The 26,725-nt window shown below is 38.2% G+C and overlaps 1 protein-coding gene across 11 annotated transcripts in view; it reads right to left on the bottom strand.

Annotated features, from left to right (window-relative positions):
• DLG1 (discs large MAGUK scaffold protein 1) overlaps positions 1–26,725 on the bottom strand; it is a 149,073-nt gene that overhangs the window by 76,727 nt on the left and 45,621 nt on the right. For all 11 annotated transcript variants that reach the window (XM_030954518.1, XM_030954520.1, XM_030954522.1 and 8 more), the window contains one exon: positions 20,826–20,990. In XM_030954518.1, coding sequence (XP_030810378.1) covers positions 20,826–20,990 — 165 coding nt within the window. The remainder of the gene's footprint in view (positions 1–20,825; positions 20,991–26,725) is intronic.

Genomic DNA, 26,725 nt, shown 5'->3' with positions numbered 1-26,725 from the left:
ATGCTGATTATATTAGTACCAATCTTTAAAATTAAGTTTTCTATCTGACTTGGAATACAGATGCCTTTTTCTACTAAATAAACAAGCTTTCTAGTTTCTGAAATCAATCCCTACATATTTATAGTCTGTGACTGTATCATCTCCTGACTTTCCTTCAGATAAACTAAGCTGAGGTTCTTGAGTTTTCATTATAAAGCAGGTGCTCCTGAATATCAGCTACAGTTATAGAACACTTTTCTGAACACTCCAATCACTAATCATGATTTCAGACTGATTACCCTACACACTACAGAGAGAATCCAGAGTTCCTTCTCTCTCCAATGGGAAAGCTGACTCCCTTCTCACCTGCTACATCACACTGGGTATTCAGATACAGTTAGTTACCTAAGGAAAAGAAGTACTATTTACTTAGTAAAATAAATTTGCTTTGAAGTAGAACTGTACCCCAGCAGCACAAGCAATCTTTACTCCCCTCCCTACTTTGTTATGAAAGGCAAACATTACTACCTGGGAGCAATGGAGCACAGGCTCCTCAACTGACTTCTGCAGGCATCAGTCTTAGAGAAACAATTTTAAATAAGCAAATACCCACACTGTGAGGCAGCACTGATAAAGAGAATAGAAGACCAGAAGCCAGCAGACCCATCCAACACATTCCCACGGTACAGCAGTTTCCAGGAAGTACCATACAAAGCAGTGGGAAGAAAGTGAAGATTCCATCCCCAATAAAAACTCCTGAATTATACCTGCATCCCATAAAATGTCTGAAGTCCTATTTAGAAGGCTGACACAGCTGCATAGATACTAGTCTCCAATAACAACAATAATATACTAACTTCCATACAGCTAAAAAAATGTTGGCAAGTTACAAAACAACCCAAAACTTAAGCTGATTACAAGGACATGAAAAATATTAATAAGCAATTCTATTTTACCAGTGTTCTGGTATACCTTAAACTATTTTGTCCTGACTTTTTCTTTTTTTTTTTCCCCTATGAAAAGTATGTAAAAGGTGATTTTAAGGAAATCATTGCTCAAATGTATAATTTCCAAAAAGACTGTTGCAAAGGACAAGAATATACAAAGGAAACTTTAATAGAGCAACAGACTGAAAATTCATAAATGCCAAGATCAGCTTACAAGAGACAAAATGAGTCATAAGTGTCTGTTATGTGTCTGCAGAACACGTCAGCTCAACTACATCCTAATGTGCAGTTAAACACCAACAAAAAGAGAAGGGCAGCAAATGCACAACAGAAACAAGCTGTAGAGCAAGGCTGATGTATTAGACAAGTGGGTTATAGGCAATGAGATGAAATTCAATACTGACAACAAGTCACATGGAACAGCAATAAACGGCACAGAGACACCCTGAGGAATACCAAACAAAAACAAGTCCAGAAGTGCTTTGGTTGGTGGCAAGGGTTTGTTTTTTTTTTAATCATACAAGACAGACAGAAGGGAATCCTTGCTGTACTTTCAGAGGGTTCTTTTAGTCCTTCTGAATGTGCTCTTTTGATATCGAACCTAGTGTGTGCAGCCACAAAAACCTAGTACATGGAAGGGGGCCTCGGGTCTTTCAAAAGGCAAGTGTCAGAACTGCACCAGTTTGGGCATCTTTGAGTTTCTTAGGGAATGAACCATCAGGTGGGTCAGGCAACCAGGCTGGCCAAGTGGGGATTAGAACTTTAACAACATGAGTAGCAGCAGTTTCCAGCAGGTAATGTTGGCAAACCTTAACAAGGTACAAGAAAATTGCTGTGGCTCAGGAGAGTCAGGAAGCATTACTGGTTTGTCTTGGAGTCCAAGCAGTTCCTGGAAAACTCACAAGAGGTGGCCACTTAAGAGGTCAGTGGATGATCCCAAGTAAACAAAGGTATAGTTTAAAAGATATTGCAGCTGAGTATATCAAAGATTAGGCAATATTTTTTCTCTTTTTTTCATGACAAACTACTTTTAGGGAGAACATTGATGTAATTAATTTTGACCTGTATAGAATTGACTGCTGCTAGTGCTATTTTGGGAAAGACCAGAAAAAGCAGATCGTCAAAAGGATTCAGGGACGCCTTGCTAGGTGGTGTGGTATTAACAAGTTGTCAAGTCTCAGTACTAAATTTGGCCTCTGTATAACATTTTCTGAGCTTCCATGACAGATGGCACAAGGTTATCAGCCTTTGCTGTGGAACAGGAGTGCTCCTATCCATTCTGTAAGGAATGAAATGGAGGAACAGTGCCAACTGATCAGAAGGATTTCTCCTAAATTCCAACTGGAGAAACCTGTAGAGTGTTCTTGAAATCATCTATAGAACTATGCAATCTTCATTTGAATTAAATGTGGAAAGACATTTTAGGAACGGCTCTAAAGGAAGCATCCACTGGGACCCCTCTGCTACAGAGCCATTACATGATAAGCAAAATGTGAATTATGTGGTTATACCAATAAACAAGAATGAGGCACTTCATCTCAATTGTACATGAGGAGGTTGATGCTTTCCTTGCATTGTCATCTTTTGTGGATCTGTCAAAGCAATTCAAAATTGAACTGTCTGGAAATGCTTCACAGTAGGATTATCCTTGAAGTTTAATAATCAGCAGCATGTTGAAATTAGTTTGAATTCTCTCCCATGGAGAGGAGTGATGGACACATTCTTCACTCAGGCTATCATGCCCATGTTAAAAAAGGAAAAAAATAAGGGAGTTCAAGAGCCTAAATGCTTCACTGAAAATTTTTAAAGTAATTGTTAATCATCAGGAGAAATTTAAATTCCTTCTTTGCTTTGGAAAACAGATAAAAGCAGTGGCCCCAGCAGAGGTTCTAGGAAAAATAACCAAATCTTTCTCAAAAGATACTGCATAACTGGTGTGCACATACTGATTTCAATTTCTCTTTTTTAACAAAACAATTTCTCTCCTTGAGTTACTATAAATCTCAGAAATGCTGTGGACACAACATTGACCAGGACTCTGAGCTGGGTCTAAACTAGAAGTCTTAAATTGCTCAACAGGCTACCATGTCAGCTCCTAAACATGGATGCAGAGATCATTCTAAAAGACAACGTCATGTTTTCTAAAAACATCTAAGAAGCTCCTGTTGTGTAGTCTTCAAAGTAAAGGAAATATCCTGCCCATCTTAATCATAATTGAGAGTGCTCCTGATGTTGTGGACCAAAATAGAAGAACAGGAAGAAGACAATTTTCACTTTAGATTCAGTGGTTCTGTCAGATAGTAATTCAGCTAATAATTGTATTAACTGAAACATGTACAGCAGTTTTGGCAGCAAAACAGAAATGCTATACTACAGGAGCCATGCTAGAGCTGTTCAGTAAGCTGACACCTGGTGAAAGACAGACTGGCCTGTATTTGACTTTCAAAACACTTTGTCAATCAATACAAGCCTCAACTGTGAGGACAACTATCTCAATACAAAATAAATCAGAAAAGTTATGTAACAGCCTGAAGAGTCCTACCTTTTTCACAGGCTTCCATGCACTGGGCTTCATACAGCAAGACCTTGTTAGTGCACCTGAGTTATTAGCTGAAGACAATGGATTAAGAGGGGATCCAGTGTCTGCCTTGCCTGAAGATTCAGACTCTCGAGCACAGTGCAGGCAGAAAGCCCCAGTAGTAGCAGCAGCAGAACTCCAAAAGCAAAAAATTCTGTGTCTCTTTCTTTGTTTACCAGATTTCTGACTCATGCTGGAAAAAGTAACTTTCTTGAGATACAATGCAACAGAAATATGCAGAAATTATGCTACCAACTCTGAGTGAGACAGAGCTGTGAGAGAACGGGAAAGAGAAGTGGAAGGTGAACCCCTCTGGCAGGAAGCAGTGCCTGCAGGTAGCTGGAGCACAGCTCCGTTCTTATCACCACTCCCTCAGCTCTTATCAGCAGTGCCTGCTGCAGGTGATTAGCTGAGGCAACAACGTGCACATGCCAGCACTGCAGGCACACACGGGGCTTGGAGGGACACACAGAGCCCCAGCACTGCACAGGCCTGACCTCAGCAGAGGGGACCACTGCCACAGCAGGGAACCAGCAAGGATGCTGACAAAGTCTACATGGCTTTACATGGGTCATGCAAGATATTCCTAACATTTATTGATACTATTATGATTTTTAAATTGCCTATCTCTAAAATGTCAAGCAAATTTCACAGTCTTGAGAATTTTTCATCTCTACTGTACATGGAAAATGGACACAAAATGAAGCAAAGGTTCCAAAGAAAGTCCTTTGATGCTTTGGTTAAACTGCCAATTACTTCCTGCTTTTTGGCCGATTGACTGGAACACATATTAATGCATTTCTCTTGCAGAATAAATTCATACTGCTTTTATCACTGCTACAATGCTATCTTACAGAAAATGCAACCAGTGGCAGACCTAATTTGCAAAATAAACTCATGCTTTTACAAATGTGTGATTTTACATAGCTTAAAATCAAGAATAAGAATCTTAGTACAATAAAACTCATGCTTAGAAGGTGCATTGTTATAGAGAAAATCATCCAAAGCACATAGTATTTAAAGCTGCTCTCTCCTGCATTCATCACAATATTAGCAGCAACAATATATAAATACTTCAATATATATCAAAATACAGGAAGGATAATAAATATTGCCCTAAGAAATCAGTTTTTCAAGAAATACAGTAAAAGAGGGATTAGAGACCTGACTTTTTTTTAAATCATTATCTTCTTAACTGCCTTACAACACCTCTATGTTGTTTTGTGATTAGACATAGCATTTTGTACGTGCTAGAACTATGTCCATAATACTCCAATGACTCAGAGCAATAGACTAGGACTAATGACACAGTAAAACTTTTATCAAGAACTTAAAAGGAAAATACACTAAGTCGAGAAATGACTGGGTTCAAGCAACTCACAAAAGCAGTTGATAAGCTCTGAAATTTAAAATTAAGTTTTTGAAATGGCTAAGTGGATTTAGGATGATTTTTCTGTCCTGATCCTTTTCATCTTTCCTAAAATATGTCCTAGAAAATAGAAGTAAAAATGAGCACAGGCTATTCAAGGAGCTAAACAATTTTTCAGTATCACATGCTGCAAGTGTATGCTCAGTTACATGCTAAGAAAAGCCTCAGTGATTGCTGTTAGAACAAGTTTAATGACATGTGGAATTCAGACAAATCATTCTGCTTTTGTAGCACACCATGAGCCAAATACCAACAGTTAAAATGCTTTCTGAGACATGAGAGCTGGATTGACTGGCAAGAATAGGGGCTTCTCAGAGCTCTGGAAAGACTTCAGAGAAAAGCAGTGATCTTGATACAGGTATCATCCTTGATGCACTGGGCATACCTCTTGTTAGGACAGCACTTTAAATCACCCAGTATTTGTCCTTTGCATAATGGTATCTTTACTAAGCTCATGGCACAGTTATTGACCCTTGTGACACTATAAATTTGTTGTATGCTTGGTTTTACTGTTCTCTTCCATTTTATACCACAGATTTGGCTTTTATTAAAGAAAATTAAAAATTTGCTGACAAAAATTGGTATATCAGCTCCTAATCAAATTCCTTAATTCTTCTATTTGAGTTACTAACACAACACCACAGAGAATGAGAAGGAAGAAACAATAAAGGCCTCAAATTCCTGAGCATGTTAAATCTGCTTCCAGGACTCATAAAGAAGTCTGGTGTGGTTAGCTGGGCACCATGCACTTGGGCATGCAAGCATTCTTTTGGGCATAAACCAAGGGATAACTACAGCAAAAATCAGTGCTCCCATATCCATCATCACCTTCAGCCTTGCTCCTTTAGGATACAAAAATCCAAAGTCCTCTTAGCACCTTGCTGGGGTAGGGTGACCCAGGCAGGTCCCAGAGAAGGACAGGTGTGTCCCATCTCCAGAGTCATTTCCCTTTCACTGGAGATGGAGGGAACTAAGCTAGTATGCCCAATTAATGCCATCCAAGAAAGCCAAGCAAGTGAAGGGACAGCTAAAACTGGGGACTTTGTAGCAGATTCACAGGGGAAGCAGGAGACAGCTATATTAAAAACCACCAAATTATTTTGCATCTGTTAAAAATCATGATGTCACAGTAAGACTCGATAAAGCCCACGATCACACGTAGAATTTCTACAGGCCAGGCTAGAGAAGCACTTCCCATCTAATTCTTATTTGGACTCTGAAATGGGATTACATTCAAATGATGGGGATGTATCTCAAACGAACAAATAAAAGGTAACAAAAATGTTCAGAATGCTACAACACAGAACACAAACTGAAGAGAACTGAAAAACAAAATTGCACCACAATGAACAACCTCCAAGTGCCTTTTTCTCTCCTGAGGCTAGAACAGCTGCAATGGGTGGATAAGGTACAAGTACAGCATCCTTCCAGAGGAAGTGGCTTCAGAAAGCTCTTATGTTTTTAGTGCATGACTTCTGAATATGCTCATTAAGGCTTTTCTAACAACTACTTCAAAATATTTTATGCTTTTTCCCCTCCTTCTGGCCATGAACATGTATAAGCAGTTATTTTTAATGAAGAACTGTCAGAGCTATGAAAAAATCTGGCAGGCTTTCCCAGAGGTAAGGAATCTTTTCCATAGCAGAAAAATAGAACAAACACTGTGATATTCACAGAATCATGGCTTTGGATTGAAGGGATCTCAGGAACTTTACCTGGTCCAACCCTCACTCAAAGCAGAGGGTATTCCGTATTTTATTTAGAGCAGCTTTCTAGGCCTGACTAGTCAGTCCAATTGCAAGTTGAACACATTCCAATATTACTTCTTCAAGCTTTAAACAAATAAGAGCAAATATAATTTTTATTTAGAGGGTTAATACTATATATTTTAACTTTTTTAAACCCCCCAGTATTTAAAAGTTATAATGTCTACCTAATGTATCACTTGGAGTTATATAATGACCCATTAGAGAAACTACAGGATCCAACTTCCACATCATGTATAAGATGCAACAAGAACGTCAAAATTCCCCTCTAAGCTCTCCTATTCATTGTTTACTCCAAATTCATAGGCAAAAAAACAGGTAATAATAAGCAGACTCCAGAGTAAGTGCCAGTTTACCATCTTTGAACTACTAACAGATAGAAATTATCCTAATAAAATTAGAGTGTCTGAGGGTAACAAATTTTTCCTTCTTTTGTAAGTTTTTGTAGTATTTCAGGTTAAATCATTCAAGACATCTTGACTAATGATGAATTTCACTTGACAGTAGCAAAACAAACCTAATCTCCCATGTTTAAATAATTCTGATATTTCAGCATTGTTCCATAGGTCTTAGTCATATTTTCCCAAGAGATACTAATTTTCTAATGCCAATAAGTTTAAGCTTCTCTCACTGTCAATCTTAAGAAGTCATTCAAAAGCTACACAATTAAAATTTAGCTTGCTTGCTTTCACCTGACTTTGAATGATGATTAACACAAACATCACATAGAGCAGATGGACAGCGAAGTTGAAAAATGTCATGTTTCTCTTACAGACTGCACTATTGAATGTACACCCTGTATGTAAGGCAGACATTCCATCATCTGTGTATTATTAGCCAAAAAACCTAGAAAGCTGTTACACAATTGAATTAGTTGTGTTACCTAGAGTTAAGGTTTGAAATGATTTAATTCTTTAGATAAAATTCCTTAACCATTAAACACGTAGTCTATTTGATCTGACATCTTACTAGAGCTATGGAATTGATATTTCTTAACTACGTTATTGCCCTCCAGAGCCAGGCAGCAGAATGCAAACTACATTTTCAATATTTCACTGTTTCATTAGGATATCCCATATTTAAAATTGCTGGAGGCTAATCACTTGCAAAATAAATAAAAATCAGACCTCATTTAGTGTTTCCATTTTCATGCTTTAATGCTAGAAATTATACAGAGCTCTTTAAAATATGAAAATGAAAGCAGACAGAAAACGCCATCCATAAATAAGAGATTATATGAAATCATGCATATATAAATAATTGCTCTTTCTGACTAGCAAGCAACCAGAAAACATGCAGACACAATCACTTGAACATGTGGCATATTACCTGGGAGGAGCTGGCAGCGACAGAAATGCAGTCAATGAAGCCATGTCTGCGAGTGAAAAATGCCACAATCTGCTGCCAGCGGGAAGGCTCAGCCCGTAACTCCTCTGAGGAGCCTTTCTTTGCCCACTGCTTCTGCTTGGGGCCTACCGAGCTGTGGCTGGAGCCAGCGCTGCCTCGACTGGCGCGAGAATAGAGCAGCGTGTTATTTCCGAAAATGTAATTCATCTCTGCAGCTCTGCAGGTGGTTGCCAGGCAGTCTTAATTCCCTACCAGCTGCTGAGTGGTGAATGAGCAAGAAAAAAAAAAATGCAGATAGAATTACAGCAGCATCATTTACAAAGCAGGAAAACAAAATTCTTGCTAGCTGATTGCTTGCTTGCTTTTCCTCCAAGGCTTTGTACCTCTTACATTCCCTCTCTACCTGTGATTACGATGATGAGTATAATCTTGAGCAATAAAAAAAAAAAAAAAAAAAAAGCAGCAAGCAAAGGTTTTCCTTATTTTTCCTTTTCGGAACGCACAGGATGAAAGCCTTGCTTTCTCTTCCTAGCTGCCAACAGATATTTAAGGGAAACTGGGTAGCAGGTACAGTACAACGTTACAAATTCACAGCTATGAGGATGGTGGTGGATGATAACAGCTACTGGGTGGAGAAAGCACAGATCAAAAATAACCAAGTTTCAATCACTGCCTGTAGAAATATCCAATAGCATCTTTTCACTTCCTTGCCTGCATAAATTATGAACCTGAAGCAAACAAAACAGGGAATATAGAGCAGAGCTGCACTTTTTACTGATTCTGTCTTTATGAAAACATTCCACAGAGCAAAATTACTTTAACCTCATGTTCAAAACAAATATTTAAGAAACAACTATTTGCCAATTTCTTCTTGTTTTTCTCTGTTCTTTTGTGCATAAAACTATAGAGGGAGTGAATCATAGTGCCATAAAACAATCATTTTGTGTTGTAGATCAGAGGATTCCTAGTGAAGTTGTTCTACTGTGGTCTCAGGATTGTTTAATCCTCAAGAAAATCAGAGACTAAGAGTCCACACTCTGCTCTTATTCTGTGAATAATGTGCAACATTCATAACACCTATGACCAAATTTCTGTGCCTGCTGTTAGCATATTATGAAAACAATAAATATATATCTATATATTTCTGACTCAACATTTCTTCTCAAAAGCACAAGAATAATTCAAAACCAAAAAATTCTTATTATTTACTAACGACTTTTCAGTAAGATTATTTTGATCTCCCATGTACATGACAAGTATTACTGTTAGAGGTTTTCTCTGCTTTCTTCATAGCAAAAAAGTATTCAGAATAATTAGCTGAAAGATTATATGGAACTCAAGTTATCTCACAGAACTCACCATTCAAATTTTTGTAGCCAACTATTTAAAAAAAATCCTCCAGCTCACATCAGAGGGATTATTTTGGAAATCAGTTAAATGTCAAGCTTTCAGTAGCAGCTCATCTCTGGAAAGTTATCCAAACAATTTGTGGTACATTTCTACAGTCATGATCATAGCACCAGGGCAAACATTTTAAACAAGAAGAGAAGTCTTCATATGACAAACAAAGACAAAAAATTCCTTACAACACAGCCACAACTTACAGCCACATAATTCTAAAAATCCACTGCTCTATGATGTGCATTTTAGTAGAGTTACTAAATTCCTTCACGTACATCTTGAGATGCAACATAATCTGCTGTTTAACAAATTCTTACTGACAGCTATCCTGTTCTGAGTTACAGTTTTTTTCCTGCAGGCTTCCATTACAAGCAGAAATAAGAAGTACATTAATTGAAATGTGTCATAGTGAGATCAATGCACCATTTACTTCTAGTCACAAGTACAGCTCAATAACACACCACATGCCAATATTCTGAGCACACCTTTCAGACAGACTTTATTAATATTTATAAAATACAATGGCTTATCACTGTAAGTCATATGAAACTGGATCTGACTTGTGCAGTGTCCTTAAAGCTATGAGCACAAGATAGATAATGGAGGTTGAGAAATGCCTGAGACACAGCAGATAGGACTTTTCAAAGCTTCTCATAATAGGAATTTTTTCACAGCAAGACTACAGCACTTCCTGAGCCCTACCTTTTTCCAGACACAAAAAACATACCTAGCCTGAAAAATGCTATGAATTTATTACCAGAGAAATTGATTAATCCCTGGCTATGACTGAAGGTTTTTGGAACAAGGTACAAATTACATGCTTTGAGTACCAAGTCTTTTTATAGAGTCAAGGTGAAAATATTTTCAATCTTTTTCTACACATGGCATTGACTGTCAACACTCTTATACCGTTTATTAGATATCCTAGAGAAAAAGAATTTGTCTACCATTCAAAAGAATTTCTTCAAGAATTCATTTTTCTCTCTGTTTGTCCCCATAGGCTCCAAACAAAGTCACGTAGAAAAATATTGTGCAAAATTCTGGAAGAAAACATCACAATATATGGACAAGAAATGTACCAAGCAGCTATTTTTTTTACTCTTATATCAACCTGTCTGAAGATAAAAGAGGTCTGCTGTGTTTTAACGCAGTTTCTTTCAAGGCTGATTCCCACACAGCCAACAATCCAATATGGCATCAATTACAAAGTGATTTTAGAAATCAGCACTTCAGGAAAGCATCACATGGACAAAAAGCTTCCTGAAAGTGAAGCAATGATGATTTAATTTCAATTGAGAGAGAAATCCAGAAAAGTACTTAAGGAAGAGGTTATGCAATCCTGCTGGTGATGCAAGGCAGCAATCTGTGTCACCTACACTCCATATGGATGCAATGATATCGAGCAAGATCTGCTGACGCCTAAGCAGATACAGTTGCAGTTATTTGCAGAAGGAGCTGGTACTGTGGTGATGAGAAAAACCCTGATTTTTATGTGCTACAAAGCAACCTGAAGATAAAGGCAAAGCACAGCTCTACAGATGGCACAAAACCAGAATAGCACAAAGAGTCCAGATTAGAAGAATGGTCACTTGTAGAGTTGAAAAAACAGTGGGAGGTTGTAAAAACAAGGGTTCATTCCAGTCGAAGAGCATTTCAACAGAGGGTCAAACCTACAAGTAGAAACTGGGAAAAGTTCTATTTGCACAGAATAGGCAATATCCAGAGAAAGGAAAATCATCAACACAGATGTCACAGCTGGAATTGCATCTGTGAATGATTGCCTCCAGAGTCAAAAGGCAGAATAGGGAGGTTCATCAGGAAACTGCAGGAAATTCTAAAAGGACTTCCATCCTAAAGGACTTCCAAAAGGACCCCTTTTTCATATTCTGGATATTGAACTGATGGGACTACAATTAAAGACAAAGCAAACAAAAAACATCACACACTAAAACAAAACAAAAAACACTATTTACTGTTAGGCAAGAATTGAGAATTTGCAGATTTGAAAAGGTTCCTGCCCCAAAACAAAACAGCACATAATTAAAGATTTCTACATCAGTACACATATCTCTACAGTTTAAGAAATTTACTGCAAAATTCATCTGCATTTGCAGAGGCTGCAGAGTAACATTATTTGTGTTGTAGCAAGATACAGTAATCACAGTGGTTACTAAATGTAAAAATCAACCTCAAATACTTGGACTAGAATTCCTCGGACTTTATATACAAGCAAATTGGTATTATCAGTTTTCTGAGACAAGTCAAAACATGACATAATGCTGTATTTTAATCTCTCAGATAAAGGTTTCCTGGGCATAACTTGACAAGCAGAATGCATACCTAAAATTAAAAAGGCACAGCCAGAAAGAGCAGTTATATCTCAATTACCCTTTCTAAACAAAAACCAACAGTCCCCCTGAAGCATTTGAAAAGTGTCATATATTCGTTTTACAGCCATTTGGTTAAACAGAGTATTGGCTAAAATAAGCAAAGACCCTAAAAGAAAAAAACCTGATTGTCTTAACAGAGAAAATTCAAGGATCGCCTAAAACAATGGCAGGGACTTATTTTAATTTCAATATCAGTTAGATTTTGACCAAAAACAGAGGCAAAAGAAATGTTCAGAACTTGGATATTCAAACATAAGGCTACGCAACTTAAGCTCTTCAGGCATGGGAACAAAAATAATACTGAAAACTTAGATACAAACTCATGTTTCTTTCTTACAGTTTTCAGACTTCTAGATTTAACAAACTTTAACTGGCATAAGTCTAAGCCTCATAAACAAGTATATGCAGCATCCTAAACCAAAGCCCTGGAGTTCAGGACACAAATACTGTGGAGGAAAAAAATTGTTAACCCTTTCTGCTAAGAGATTCTATAAAATCTATCTTAACTTTTAGTTCAGATAGGACTGAAGGATAGTTCTTGACCAAATGGCATTTATATAATCAATAAAAAGTACATATCTTACTGCTGAAACCAAACATCCCAGCACAATTATTCTATAATGAGCTATTTTAGTATAAATATTTAATATAAAAGATCATTACCTTATTACTCACAATACACCTCAGACAACCTACCAATCTGGGCAGATTAAACTGCCTGGTCTTCCGCACCCTGCTCATGAACCTCCTGCCCATCTTTTTGGCACGCCAGACTGACAAAAACATCTTGTGTTTAATGCAAGTCTCCTTAGGTTTCTTCAGTCATCAAAATGAACCCAACTGCACCAAGAGCTCAGGAAAATCTCGGGTGAAAACAGTCCAACAACCTCTTTCTAGGACGACTTGATGTTGATTACTGTATTGGAGGCTGTTCTAATGTTTGGATTAATCCACAGTCCATCTGTTACAGTTTTTCTTTCTTGTCTCTGTTGACAAGAATTTATTGAGCAAATCCTTACGGAGAGCCAGGCAGATTTGGTCAACTGATTCTGCCTATGAAACACCAACTGACACCTTTGCATGTATTTCCACATTCTTCAATTACAGGAGTTTAAAATCAGTAACCTATCAAGAACTTGGGTAATGCATTTTAATTAAAGACTGCGTAACAGCTCCTCTCAAGTGTGACCACTGAAGTATGATATTCATCTAAAAATAAGTATGCCTGAGAGTATCTTCAAGTTTTCCTTTATGATTCCCAGCATTCTATGTATGTTCCTAACACCAGAAGTACTGACTTTGTGCTGAAGATGGCAAAGCTTTACAAAGTTCTCAATTTAGAAAAAAGTAACAGATTGCAACCTTTTCACAATCATAACCCAACTTGCAAATTACATGTCAACTGATCTTTGATTTCTAAATGGAAACGGTATCTTCATCATCGGGTTAACCTCCCCTACCTGCTCAAACTGGAATGGGACAAGAAAATCTGCTGGGGTAAAGAGGCAGTTAAAATTACTTTGACTGTTGGCTAACCCTGAACCCACACAGTTCAAATCATAAAGCTTTCCTGAGAGCAGGAAAACTCTCCCAATTAACAGAGAAGGCTGGTTTAACAGCAGCTCCACATGCTCTAAAAGACTTCTGGGGAAGCATTTGAAAAAACAGAAGGGATTGGAGAGAAGACATACTAGGAGATAAAGAGAAGGGAACCTATCAATATTATCAGCACAAGATTTGGGTTCACGTGGAAAGGGGATTGTTAGCATTGAAGGAAGGATGTGTAAATATGCACATTTATATAACAGCTATTTCCATACAGCTTAATGGGAAGGAGTTAAATAAAGGTGCTTGTTTGCAGTTGAAGAAACAAGCAATGTATCCTGTGATACCTTGGTTGGTATAGCTAGAAACCAAAAGACTACCAGCAGTTGAAAGATTATTTCCAAGTCAGAGGCTGACTGTAGATCACTGTGTTTACAGGCTATAAAACAACTATTACCTGGTAATCTATAGTTCTGAATATAAATTCTAATTTCTGAAATAACCATTCCCTAGTCATGTTCATCATTTTAGAGATTCAGCATTACTGACTGTAGTTTCATTGGTATCTCCTGAGTCAACTCTTTACCAAATGGAGGGGTCAAACTAGTTCATTCTTCATTCTACAGCAGCTGCCCTCTATCTCTGACCATTCTTGTTGTTCTTCTTTGAGTATCTAAATTTGCCTTCTTAATCAAGATAATGAATGGTGGAGATTTCTGGAGTGATAAGATAATGCAGTTTTATTCCCATTTGCTTCGCTGATTATTCCTTGTATTCCATTTGCCTTTTTGACTGTAAATTGAGCACTGAGATGATTATTCCATTAATCTGTTATAACCCTGAGCTCTTATTCCTCCTTAGATGATGCAATGAGAACACGGGCTCTTCTGAGATCCTTCTGGTAACCTCTATCCATGATTAGCAATCTTCCTCCTTACCCTTTACTTTCATTCTGTTGTTGGCTTGGTTTTGGTGGAGAATTTTTGTTTGCTTTGTTTTTTTTAACAACTAAATCCCAAAATCAATTTTTTTCTTATTTCATGACAGCTTAAGTTTCTCCATCATCTTTTTTTGAGTGCATCTATTGTGTGCAGCTAAGTAAACCTAGAAATCTACATCAACAAGATGATCTTTAAGCACATGCTTTAAGGGATCTGTGCAGCAGAAATTGTCTTTGCAACGTATCCATTGCTTTCTCATCTCTCATTTCGCCACATGCTCGTTGATTCTGCTCTTCAGAACAGTTTCACCATGTTTTGGCAGTACAGAAATAAGAGCGAGTTCCAATTTCTCCTCTCCCTCCTGGAAGCTATTTTAAGAACAAGCACCACCTTGCCACATCTCATTGCTGGGATACCACAGTCAGGGTAAGTGGGCTATTACACAGCACTGCAGCACTAATAGATAAGCAGTTTCAAATCAGGGTTAATTTAAAACCATTAAGCTTAAATACCATTAGGTCCTGGAAATACTTTTCCAAAGATGACTAAACATGTGAAAAAAGCAGGCATACACCAAGTGGGCACAGATATTTATTTCTCAGACAGTGCATGCAGTCAGCAGAACTGCTGCGCTAGGATTACCAAGCCTGTCTTGGCAAAGGTTTGGGTACTGCTGACACACTGTTAGACTTTTTTTCCAAACTGTGTGTCCACTTCACAAAGCTCAGGATATGGGGCACAAAACCACAAACTGCTGCTTCTAAGCAAGAGGAGAGGAAAGGCTGAAGGACATACTTCTCACCCTACAGGCACTCAGCACTAGGTCAAATAAAATGCCCAACTAACCTACTGCCTCTCTGTCAGCAGTGAACAGTGAAGGGGTAGAGTGATCTTTCCCTGCTCAATACACCCCCACAAGCTCCAACAGAGGTTCACAGAGCCAAAGAAGGTAAACTCTGCCTTACTGGTTTTATTCTAATAAAAGACTACTTGCACTCTAATGCAAACTGAGCCTGAATATTTTCTCCCAGATGTGACACTGCAAGGGGTAAGCAGAGATAAAGCACAGGGGCACTGGCACTGGGCACAGCTACTGCTTTAAGGGTATTCCCTGGGCAAAAAGACTCCTTTGGTTAGAATGTGGGGGTAAAACTTCAATCTCTTATTCAATGGGGAACAGTATTTCACCTCAGTTTGAAGCATTTCATTGTTCAGAGACAGGAAAACAGTAACTCATTTGCATTTAATGTCATAATATTATGAAGTCATAGTTTTATTCACTGACGTAAGTTTATGTAACCACAAAAGAGTCCTGCAATGCTTTAAATGGAAGACTCTCCAATCCTCCAGTGCTTTAAACAGATAAACAACATTAATACACATGTTCCCTTTGGTAAAGGGAAGTGGAATTTTTACTGCATCACCTGTACTGTACAGTACTGCTTACAAGTGCTGTAGCAGAACACAACAGCCCCAGCCAGAAGGACAGGTCTGTGTAGAAGGAGAACAGGCAGCCAGCAATGGGAAGGGCAATCCCTGCACTGCCCATCCCCAGCATCCTCTGTACAGGGATGACCATTCCTGGGAACATGTGAGGACAAGGAAGTGGCCAACTGTGCTACATGAAACACAGACAAGAGTCCATGATTATGGAACTACAAGTTAGAAAGCTCCCCCACTAACCCAAACCTACTTCTCACAATTCCTAGAGTATTCTGTGCCACTCCACTGGGGATTGCACAAAGCTGTTCCAGAGATCCCAAATATTCAACCAGTAGAATGTCTTTAGCTCCTTACAGATGCACAATTCAGTCAGTAATTAAAATTTTCATGTATAGCATGAATAAGCAATTTTAGGCCCCTCACTAGACTAAAGCCAGTACAGTGTTCCAACTAAAACATTTCTATTCAGCTGTCCATGTCTGTGACACATGAAAGGAACAAACCAGGTGCAGGCATTCTCCCCATACCCTTGGAAGATTGGCGCCACGGCAAAAATCTCCAGAGACAGATCATTGAAAAAGATTTGATTAAAGGAACAAGAACAGCAGAAACTTTTCTCAACCAGTAAGTCTAGCTTCCTCTTACCACATGCAGCCAGATGATAACATCATTTATAAACTTATCAACTACTTTGAAAAGTTTTTAAGAACTCGTGCAAATGCAAATGGGAATTATGGATATAAAGGAAATGCATTGAATATTGCAATATTAAGAATTTATTTCAGAGCAAGATAAAAGATTTATCATGCTAGTCATGGTATATTTTTCCAGTACAAGATATATTTAATAGCTTATAAATGGTTACATGTTTTCTTTAGAGCTTCTGTATTAACAGTGAAATATTGGCCCCAAATACCAACACACAATACACAAACATATTCCAGAAATATATGCAAGTCCCAATCAGGTTCTACACTTCAATACTGAATTACTATGCTACATAATATATATGAGATAAATAATCTGTCATGCCCAGGTTGCTCTAAATAAAGATTACTGATTTTTTTTGTCTTATTGCACCATGACCCACTATTTTATAGCCCTGTAATAACATGTTATTCAAAGCTTTTTTCCTTGATAGAAAACTTCAGCTTCCACTGCACAGTTTAAAGGCTTGCTTGGTGCGATACCCTATCTGTGACAGCTCTCAGTGGATGGGAGCTGTTCAATAAGCCCGTATTTTAACTCCAAACCGCTCCCTCCGAGGGGCTGTGCTCTCACCGCGGCACAGCGCTCAATGCAGGGTTCCGGCGCAGCAGAGCCGGGGCAGCAGCGCCCCCTCGCGGCCGATCTGCAGAGCGCAGCGTCCGGAACGCGGCACCTCCCATGGGAACCCCGCGCTCCCAGGGGGAATCTGCAAACCCCACACGGAGGAGGAAATGCTGGTACCAGCTGCCGACCTACCCAAACGGATTCTTCAAAAACTCTGGGACAGAATATTTGTGAAGGATTTGAAGTCTGACCGTTTTCACTATTTCTTCATGATTCTCTATTCTTAAATACTTTTAGAAAGCTGTTTCACAGCATTAGCGTTCCATTTCACACAGAACTAGAGAACAGGGGACACACAATCTCCCGGGCCAAGTTCACTTCTTTGTTACTTGACACACAGGAAGTAAACATTTCTTCTTAAACTGACAAAGCTCCACTCTAACAAGACAAAACCAGTAAGCCTCACTTAAACTTTAAATCAGTACAGCTAGTCTCTCTTATGTCTAAGCAAACATGCAATATTTTAACCCAATCTGAATCTGAGGTAGCCTATTCCCCTGTCAAGAAGATAAGCCATCTTCATTTACTACTTCAGTACTTAATATTCGATAAAAAGCAATCACATACTCATAATCTAAAAATTTGGGATACACATTTGTATTGTTGGTCATTCTAAACTACTTTTTGAAATAGTATCCACCTGTTCAAGTAAGTTATAAAAGCTCTTTTAAGTCTTAGAGTATTTGAAAGCTTCTCTCAAGAACAGAATTCTGTTCTTCTTCTGTTCTTTTATATAATTGTTCCATACTGCAGAAAGCTTGCTATAACAGAAGGTATTCCTCAAAATCCAATTCTACTGGCCTCTGCAGCATTGCTTATAAAGCAACATAATAAATAAATCATAATCATCAAACCACTGATTTCTCCAAACTCTGTATTTGAAATTTTAAGTGCATTTAACATTTATATTTAAAACAAAAAACAAACTCCTCTTATTATTTTATTCATGTCAACATTCTCTATGATGTTTAGTTTCCTTAATCAATGAACTATTCAAGAAAGCTGATTGAGCCCTTGTACATCAGCCAAGACCTGGTCCCTGCACAGTGCACTGAGCCAACCTACCAAATAAATCACACAAAGCACTCTTAAATCAGAGCTGTTGTTGCTAAATTGATCTTCAGCACAAGCTGTGCTAAAACTATGAACACCTGGCAGATCATCAGACCAAAAGCAGAGCAGTGTATCTATGCTAATAATACAACAGCAACCTTGGGTTTTTTCTTCAGGAGAGAAACAAGCCGGCAGTCAATTAGCACCAGAATTCAAAATTGCACAAAATGCTGGTAAAACAACTGAAACCTGGAACACCCACCCCATCAGTTTTCAGATGAACAAAGCTCTGAACAATTTCAATTTACCATACATTGCTTTGAAATTAACAGAGAGGAGTTACCTGAAAACAATCAGATATATGCTAAAAATGGTAATACAAACTGAGTGGTAATACTTCCCTTATGAACATTCTTCCCTACTGAGTGATGATTTCCCAGCATTTACCAGTGTGAGACACATAATAGCAATTCTCCTCAGAGACCTAAGACACAGAGTATTTTGAAAAGGCCTCACCATATTTTGTAACAATACTTAACTATGCCTAATTCTATTTCAAAAATAGTTTTCTTTCTTCCAGACAGTTTTAGAGCTCCCCTCTTTGCCTTTTTGATCCCCTTATGCTTTCTAAAAGGCAAGACTAACTGCTTGAGGAATTAGGAAAAAGCTTGAATAAACAGAGTTGACCTTAAGCCCCCAGAGAAAGAGGACTTTTATTTATTTCTAATGGTTGCACATAAAAGGTGTTCCATTGCTTTCCGAATATCAGGGAATTAGACACATGAAAGTGTGTTACTGTGTGTCTAACTTCATAAGCAAGAAAAATTTGAAGTTCTAGCCATTCCCAAAAATGAAAACTTTGTCACATGAGTATTCTCAGAAGGCTCTTCAGAGGGCAATATAGCCCACTTCTAAAAGGTTATTCATTAGGGCTTCAAGAATTTAGCTTGCCTAGCTGAAGACTATGGAAAAATACTGAGAGTTCATTATGGAGATATAAGTAAAAATCACTGGCTCAATACCATCATATACATTTTAAAACTGTTAGAAAAGCTGGAAAACAATTACTAAATGCACTCACACTACAGTTGGTTCTTCTACAGAATCCTTACAAGTCAATGATAAAGAGGTGATACATTCAACAAAATTTTTCTTCATAATTTAAAAAAATGGAAATATAAGGTTCAAAACATTTTTTCTTAAAATATCATAGAATGGTTTGGGTTGGAAGGGGCCCTAAAGATCATCTAGATCAAACTCCCTGCCACAAGCTCAAAGACCCTGCCCTAGACCAGGTTGCTCAAAGCCCCATCCAACCTGGCCTAGAACGCTTCTAGGCATGGGGCAGCCACCCCTTCTCTGCGCAGCCTGTGCCAGGGCCTCATCACCCACAGGAAAGAATTTCTTATAATACCTAATCTAAATCCACCCTCTTTCAGTCTGAAGCCATTTCCCATCTTGTCCTACCACTACATGACCTTGCCAAAATTCCCTCTCCAGCTTTTTTAGAGCTGCTTTATGGGGCTCCAAGATCTCCTGGAGCCTTCTGTTCTCCAGGATGAGCAGCCCCATCTCTCTCAGCCTGTCTTCACAGGAGAGGTGCTCCAGCATTCTGATCATCTTTGTGCCCTCCTGATCCAACAGGTCCATGTCCTTCTTTTGTGAGGGACCCATCCCAGAGCTGGATGCAGCACTGCAGGTGGGGTCTCAGCAGAGCAGAGCAGAGGGACAGAATCCCCTCTGCCCCTCCCTCCCTCCCCTGCTGCCCACTCTGCTTTGGATACAGCCCAGAACATGTTTGGCTTTCTAGGCTGTGAGTGCACATTGTTGGGTTATGTCCAGCCTCTCATCCAGCAGCACCCCCAAGTCCTTCTCCCCAGGGCTGCTCTCCATGTAACAGTGTTTGTTCTTTGCAGCTGCAAAGGACACTACAGCACACAAACAATTCCTGCTAAAAGTACCAAGCTGTAAGCCTACTATAATGTAAGCCCAGCTCATCACTCTAAAGCCCAAACATTCCCCAGTATCAAATAATTTCTCCACTTTTCCCTCAAAACCAGCCATAAAGACTCAGAGATGTTATAGAAAACAGTACTTAGTCTGACACACAAAAACACTGTGCTATCCAGAACATGATTGAGCTATGTCTATGTACTAACACAGTAAATAAAACTGCCTGTTATTACCCCCTCCCAAACCTCACACTCAGTTTGTTGTCTAAATCCTTAAATCTGTCTTCAAGTTACTGAAGCAATCTTGCAAATAATGGGGCTGCATGCTGAAAAACTCCAGAGACATATCTGGCACCTGGCTTATGACATATTGCACATAGATCCTCAATTAAAATATATACTAGAAACAAAGTCAGAATTGACTCTACAGGTTTCTGACTGAAAATCCAAAATGAAACCGACAGCTCGAACTTCAGTGCCCCTCAAAACTACATCCAAAGCCTTAAGTTACCTTTAGTTGTTTTCTGGTCATTTTACTACCATGCACTTCTAGTTAGAATGTGTGGAACTAAGGCAATGCTGTAATGTATACTAAGTAAATTTCACAATTGAGCAGTTCCATAAAAAAACAGAAAGAGGTGTTTTGTGTGCATTTTTTTTGTCCCACAAAATTAAATTCCTGAGGAGTACACCAAAACAGGTCACTAGTTAAAAATGCCTACCTTTACTGGTGAAATATGAGAATGGGAAACAAATCCATGGACATTCTCAATCTGGGACAGATTCTTCTCTGATACATGAACCAGCTCTGGACCTGTCACCTCATTGGCAATGTGTGGAGAGCTGTGCTCCTGTGGGGGCGTATCTTCATCCTGATAGCGGTATTTCTGAAAAAAAATTATAGGAAAAGATCAGGCAACCACAGAAATGAGAAAAGAATCTAGAAAACTTAAGTCAGACAGAAATAGTTGTTTTTCTGACCTTGCTGACTTCAAAGCAATAAGATCTATAAATAAAAATTTTAATTAGCATTTTTATTTTAAAACTGATCCTATCCAAAAATGTTCCAGCCCTTTTAGTCCCACCTGGGATTATTATAAAGCTACCTAAACCCCAGCAGGGTTTACTGTATCCATAAGAAACATCCCAACATTTTCTAAGCACATTCACTTTCACACATTACTATACTCCCAAGTACATAAATAGTTATTAATAGTTGATAGGGAAAGCATGTCATATTATTAAAGGTACAGTCTAAACACATACTCATTTTCATCTTGGAAACAGTTATTCCTGTTATTGAAGCATATTTAAGATAGAAGCTATTTTCTTAGGGTTTCTTCTAAACAAAATTCCAAGATCTACATAATACAGCTTAAGTCAAAAATAGACATTATCCTGGTAATTCTTTTATATATCATAACCCAGTAAATAACTGCAAGCAACCCACTTGTCTGTAAGCACAGGAACACTACACCAAGGCAGTATCTGACAAACAGTGCATAACTTCTAACCCTCTTAGGAGTTACATGCAATATCTATTTCAGGTTACCACAAAGATCCATTTCCTTCATCAAAAATACCTACAACATTACAAAGTTAAGATATACAGGATAAACTACAAAGAAACTGCTTGAAATTATCAGTTATCAGCTCCTTAACACATTCTTAAGCCAACTGTAAAGCAGAAGCAATTCAAGTGTATTTTCTCTAAAAAAACTAATTAGCAGAGAAGCACAAGACCCACTTCTTCCGGCATAAGAAATTACTCCTAAGAAGAAAGCAAGAGCATTACAACTTATGTTACCACAAGAACCCAACTCCAAAAACTTTCAGACATTCTCCTCAGCTGGATGTACCAAAGGAGAGAGTGAAGTCTGACAATTAAGAAAAATTGCAAGGGTTACTCAAAAAGCCCAAATTTTTCAAATTTTTACCCGAGATGATGTGTGAGATTATTAACTTAATAGCTCATTACTACCGGAAGATACAAGTTCTTTTTCTTTCCTTTCCCTGCAGCAGTGAGATGCTGGATTGCTCAGCCTCAGACTGCTGCCATTCATCTTTTTTCTGAGATTGACTTGTTTTTCACTTATCAAAATAAAACCCTGAAAGGAGCTGACATTAGCTCTCTAGAGCAGCCATATTAAACATTGGAAACAGGGAAGAATTATAATTTAAACAAAGTGTTGGCCAAAAATACAAGGGTACGTTACCAGAGTATAAATTAGACCACATGGCAATTACAGAAAATAAACATTAGAGCTCCAAGAAGCAGAGAAAATGTCTTGAAGCATCAGAGAATGTAGGACTTCAGCGAGCTTAAAGCAGCCTGCTCCACTAATGAAGGCTGTACTTGGCTGTACTTGTGATCCAAAATATCCCTAGCAGACCTGGAGCTTTGATTTCTTTATGAAATACAGGAAAATTATTTGAAAGTGGATTTAGCTTCCAGATCATCTCAGACAAGATCCTGTAGAAACTAGATGTGGATCATTCCAGTTCTACTGTGGGGGACTGGGCACACACAACCCTGAACACACTAATTAGTCAAACAGTCACAGGTTAATCAAAACTCATGTCCTTTACAGAATTACCTTGCTTTTTTTCCTGAAACCAGACATATTTATTAGAAATAGGTACTATTAGAAACAGATACTTGAAAATGACTGAATGCAAACAGGTTCTAGACTTCACTAATAGATGTTATGTTTACATTATAAAGTGTATCAATGCTTATAATAGTGTGTATAAAGTTTTAATAGATCAGTATTTCATTATTTTGATTAAAAATGAAAAAAATGTTGCGGCAAAAACATTTAACATATACTTCTAACAGAGACATTGCCCCAGAGGATTCTGTTGCATAATACAGGTGTGTCAAAATTAATTTCAAACATTTCTTTTCTGATGCAACATAGTTAACAAGATATCTTCAGGCTAAATTATACCCTCAATAAGTTTTGAAATGTCACCAAACTATGATCAGTGGTGTGAACTACAGAAAAATCCATTTACTTTAATAAACCAGTGCTAGTTTTTCACCACAGTGAAATAATTTTTCAGGCCCACAACATCCTTCCTTCAACTCTCAGGCCTAGTAAAGTTAGACAAAAAATAAGTACAAACAAAGTATCTGCAACAATATGCAGGGAAAACAAGGGTTTTCTGTACATTTTTAGCACCATTTATCAAAACAGAGAACACCTGTTCACAGGAAAAGCACAGAAAAGTTTTAGGAAACCCATTCTAAGAGATTTACTTTAGTCATCCTAGTCTCTTCTCTGTATTTTTAAAAGAAGATATTTCAAACTCCCTTCCTTCTCCAGACTTTAGCCCTCCCCACCCACCAGCCATACAACTCCCAAGTCACTGCTCACTTCCAACAACAAATGCAGCAAATCCCAGGAAAGCACAGGCTGACTTACAGTCTGCCCCTGAGTCAAGTTTTCATTTTCACTGTGCAGGTCCAACCATGGTTACGAAGAGGTTAAGAACAAAAGAAGACAGGAATAAGTAAATCTAATAATTTGAATTTGATAAATACAGGAGCTCACAGGGCCAGACCCTTTCTGAAGCAGTATGAATAGGCAGCATGATGAAACCAAGTAGTTTTAGATCATTTGCACACAGGTCCCCAAGTTTAAATACTTGGTTTTTTTAATCATTTCTCCATTGTACCAGTTAAACTAAATCTGAAAGGACCCTTCCAAAGATCATTCCAGCAACTGAAGTTATTGTGAAGCACTGTTTGACATGCAACACTTTCACTCCTACAAAAAATGACCTGGATGCAATGTCAAAAAGAAACAGGTAGAGAAGACTGAATTGCTACAGCTCTCACATCTCCCCAGCTTTCACAACTCTGTCACCATTCAGCAGAAAATAACTTCCAACAACTCTAATAACAAAAGCAACAACACAGGAAATTTTGCATACCTTGCTAAAACAAAATTAATCAAAAATTAATAATATATTAAAGATGTTAATGCATTTTATACAAGTCTTTCCTGTAGTCTAGTGCTAAACCAGAAACTACTGCTTAGAAAAATAATAGTGCCTTCCACCCAAAGGAAAAAAAGTACACAAAACTAAAGGGATGCTCCACTATTGCAGAAGTGAAGTCAACTTGAAAACTTCTTATTTGTAAAAAACAAGAAGACTATGAAAGCCAAATAAAATCTCTTTGCAGGTAAACAACAATTCATACTGATAAGTTAAAAGGCTGTGAAAAACAAAAGAAACTTAAGTAATATAAGAAAATATGATGGTGCTCGTGTTTTTTAGAACTTCTTCATTGGTCATGGAATAGGACATTCAGTATTATTACCAACTTAGGCATCAACAAATGGCATCAAAAAACTGAATGATGTGCAATATTGGAAGAAGGTGTTTGATCTTTAGGTTTGCTTTTTCAAACATAAGCTCAGTATTTTGAGTAACTAACTGCTTCATTCTCAAACAAAAGCACTAAGTTTTCTCTAGTAACTAGAGCTATGACAAAGACATAAGGCATTTCACCCTTCTTGAACAGTTTCAGTTTGACATTGTATCTTGAATATAAGTGCTCATAACATGGTTATTTAGGTCACAGTGTTCCATCATATGTCAAAATGCACAGCTACTGTTAAACTTATTTATGTAATGCTTCATGTCATGGACATCCACAAACAATAAAACAGTTGAAGATAAGTATATACATTTACCAAAACTCCGAAATATTTGTAATAAAGTTCACCTGTTCCAGAAGGCCAAGGAAAAGAGAATAAAGAAGGACCGCTCAGATTGTGAATGTTCTTTTCATGTGGCCAAAAAGGAAAACTGAAAACACTATTTTGTGTGATTACTTGTGTGAAATTAATTGTTTCATTACGTGAAGGGCTGGTACAGGTACCCTGCATTACTATTTCACATTGAATACTAAGTGAATATTTAGATGACAAAGGCTGTATCTTCTCAGAGGACAAGAACATTTTATTTTTAGCACTATCCAGCCCTACAACTTTTATTCAAAAATTGACAAGTGCCTGGTGCAAAACCTCTCTGCACTCCCAGAGTCGCTGCTCACACAGCAACCCTTCGCTCTCTGGGATGCGGGCAGCGGAGAGGTACAGCGCAGGCAACACTGGGGACGGGCAGCGAGCCGTGTTTATCCGCACATAGCTCGGGCCTGGGCACCAACAGCCCAGGGCACTCCAGGAGGCGCCTGGGGAGCGCTCCCCGCTCGGGAGGCCGCGGCCGCCCTGCCCGTGCCCGATGCCGGCGCGCAGCCCAAGGACGCCGTGAACGCGAACACGGCGCCTGCAGCGCCCCCCGGCGGCCGCCCCCGGCCGGGCAGCCGCGGCCGCCGCCATCGCTCGGCCCCGCCGCTCCATGCCCGAAGTGCTGCCTGCGTGCTCGCTGGGTATTTTTAGTTTGCTCTTAAAGTCAACAGCATCCCTGCTCTGCAGCTCAACGGGCAAAATCCAGCCCCAGAGTATTTTCATTCCACGGCTTTCTTCCTAAGTTCACTGTTTAAACATGAGCATATTGTATAACTAAGGAGTGTGCAGTTCCACAAAAAAAAAAAAAAAAAGAAGAAATCTTAGTGCTATATCAAGTAGTTTCCAAATGGCACCAATAAATAGGTACATATTTCCAACTGAAAAATGCTTGGGACACAAGAAGGAAAAGCAAACTCACAACAAGGCAAAGTCTTCCTCCTGGAAATAAAGCATTCAACTTGAAGTTCTCTAATATTTATACTATCAAAAGAGCCATAAAAATGTAGATTCCTCCCTCCTGACATTTATTCACCATCAAGATTTTGTGATACATATATGTATATATACATGTGTATATAAATGCATCACACATGCATACATGTGAGTATATATGTACACACACAACTGATCCCACTTTATAAAATAAAATCTACTTGAAATATTTTTTGTTAAAAATAATAAACATGACCCTGAAATCCTGAATATATAAAGAAAGTTTTAGAGAGAAAGATTTCCTAATTTCTGCCTCAAAAGTAACTTCATACACATATCCCTTTAATTTTCAAGTGACTTTCCAGTACTTAACAGTCTCCTTATATCCTTGATATTGCGTGTTAATTTTACTGAAAAGAAATTTTAAAAAAAGATTTTGGACACAACATCGAATATATGCTGTTTACCATTCTGATGATTACCAAATTATGTATGTTTTATTCTTCTGAAACCTAAACAGTTGATGTCGTCCTAAAATGACTAAATGCCCGAGGGCACTGTTAAACCCAAACCTGCCACTAACAATTGCTTCCATCAAAATGATGTCAGGAGGCATTTCCAGCCCTGTATCTCAGTGCAAGTCTCCTGTGTATTTAACTCTCTACAGCTGAAGAAAATGAAAGCCAAGTGCAATAAACTGATTACATGATGATTAATGCTGATTAATGAAGAATGACGACATTTTACATGCGGCATTCAGTAAATTCAAAATGTTGTTCAAAGGGATCTTTAAACAGTAGGCATGATAATTCATTACTTATGTCTCCATCACTAAGAGCTCGGATAATTGAGTAAGGCATGGAACAAAACACACACTTATTTAACCAGAAATTTAAGGTACAGTTACATTAGACACAAAGGCAATC

Source organism: Camarhynchus parvulus, chromosome 9 (genome assembly GCF_901933205.1).
Source record: "Camarhynchus parvulus chromosome 9, STF_HiC, whole genome shotgun sequence".
NCBI lineage: Eukaryota > Metazoa > Chordata > Aves > Passeriformes > Thraupidae > Camarhynchus > Camarhynchus parvulus.
The sequence above is the reverse complement of the archived record's forward strand: the minus strand, read 5'-3'. Positions and strand labels throughout refer to the sequence as shown.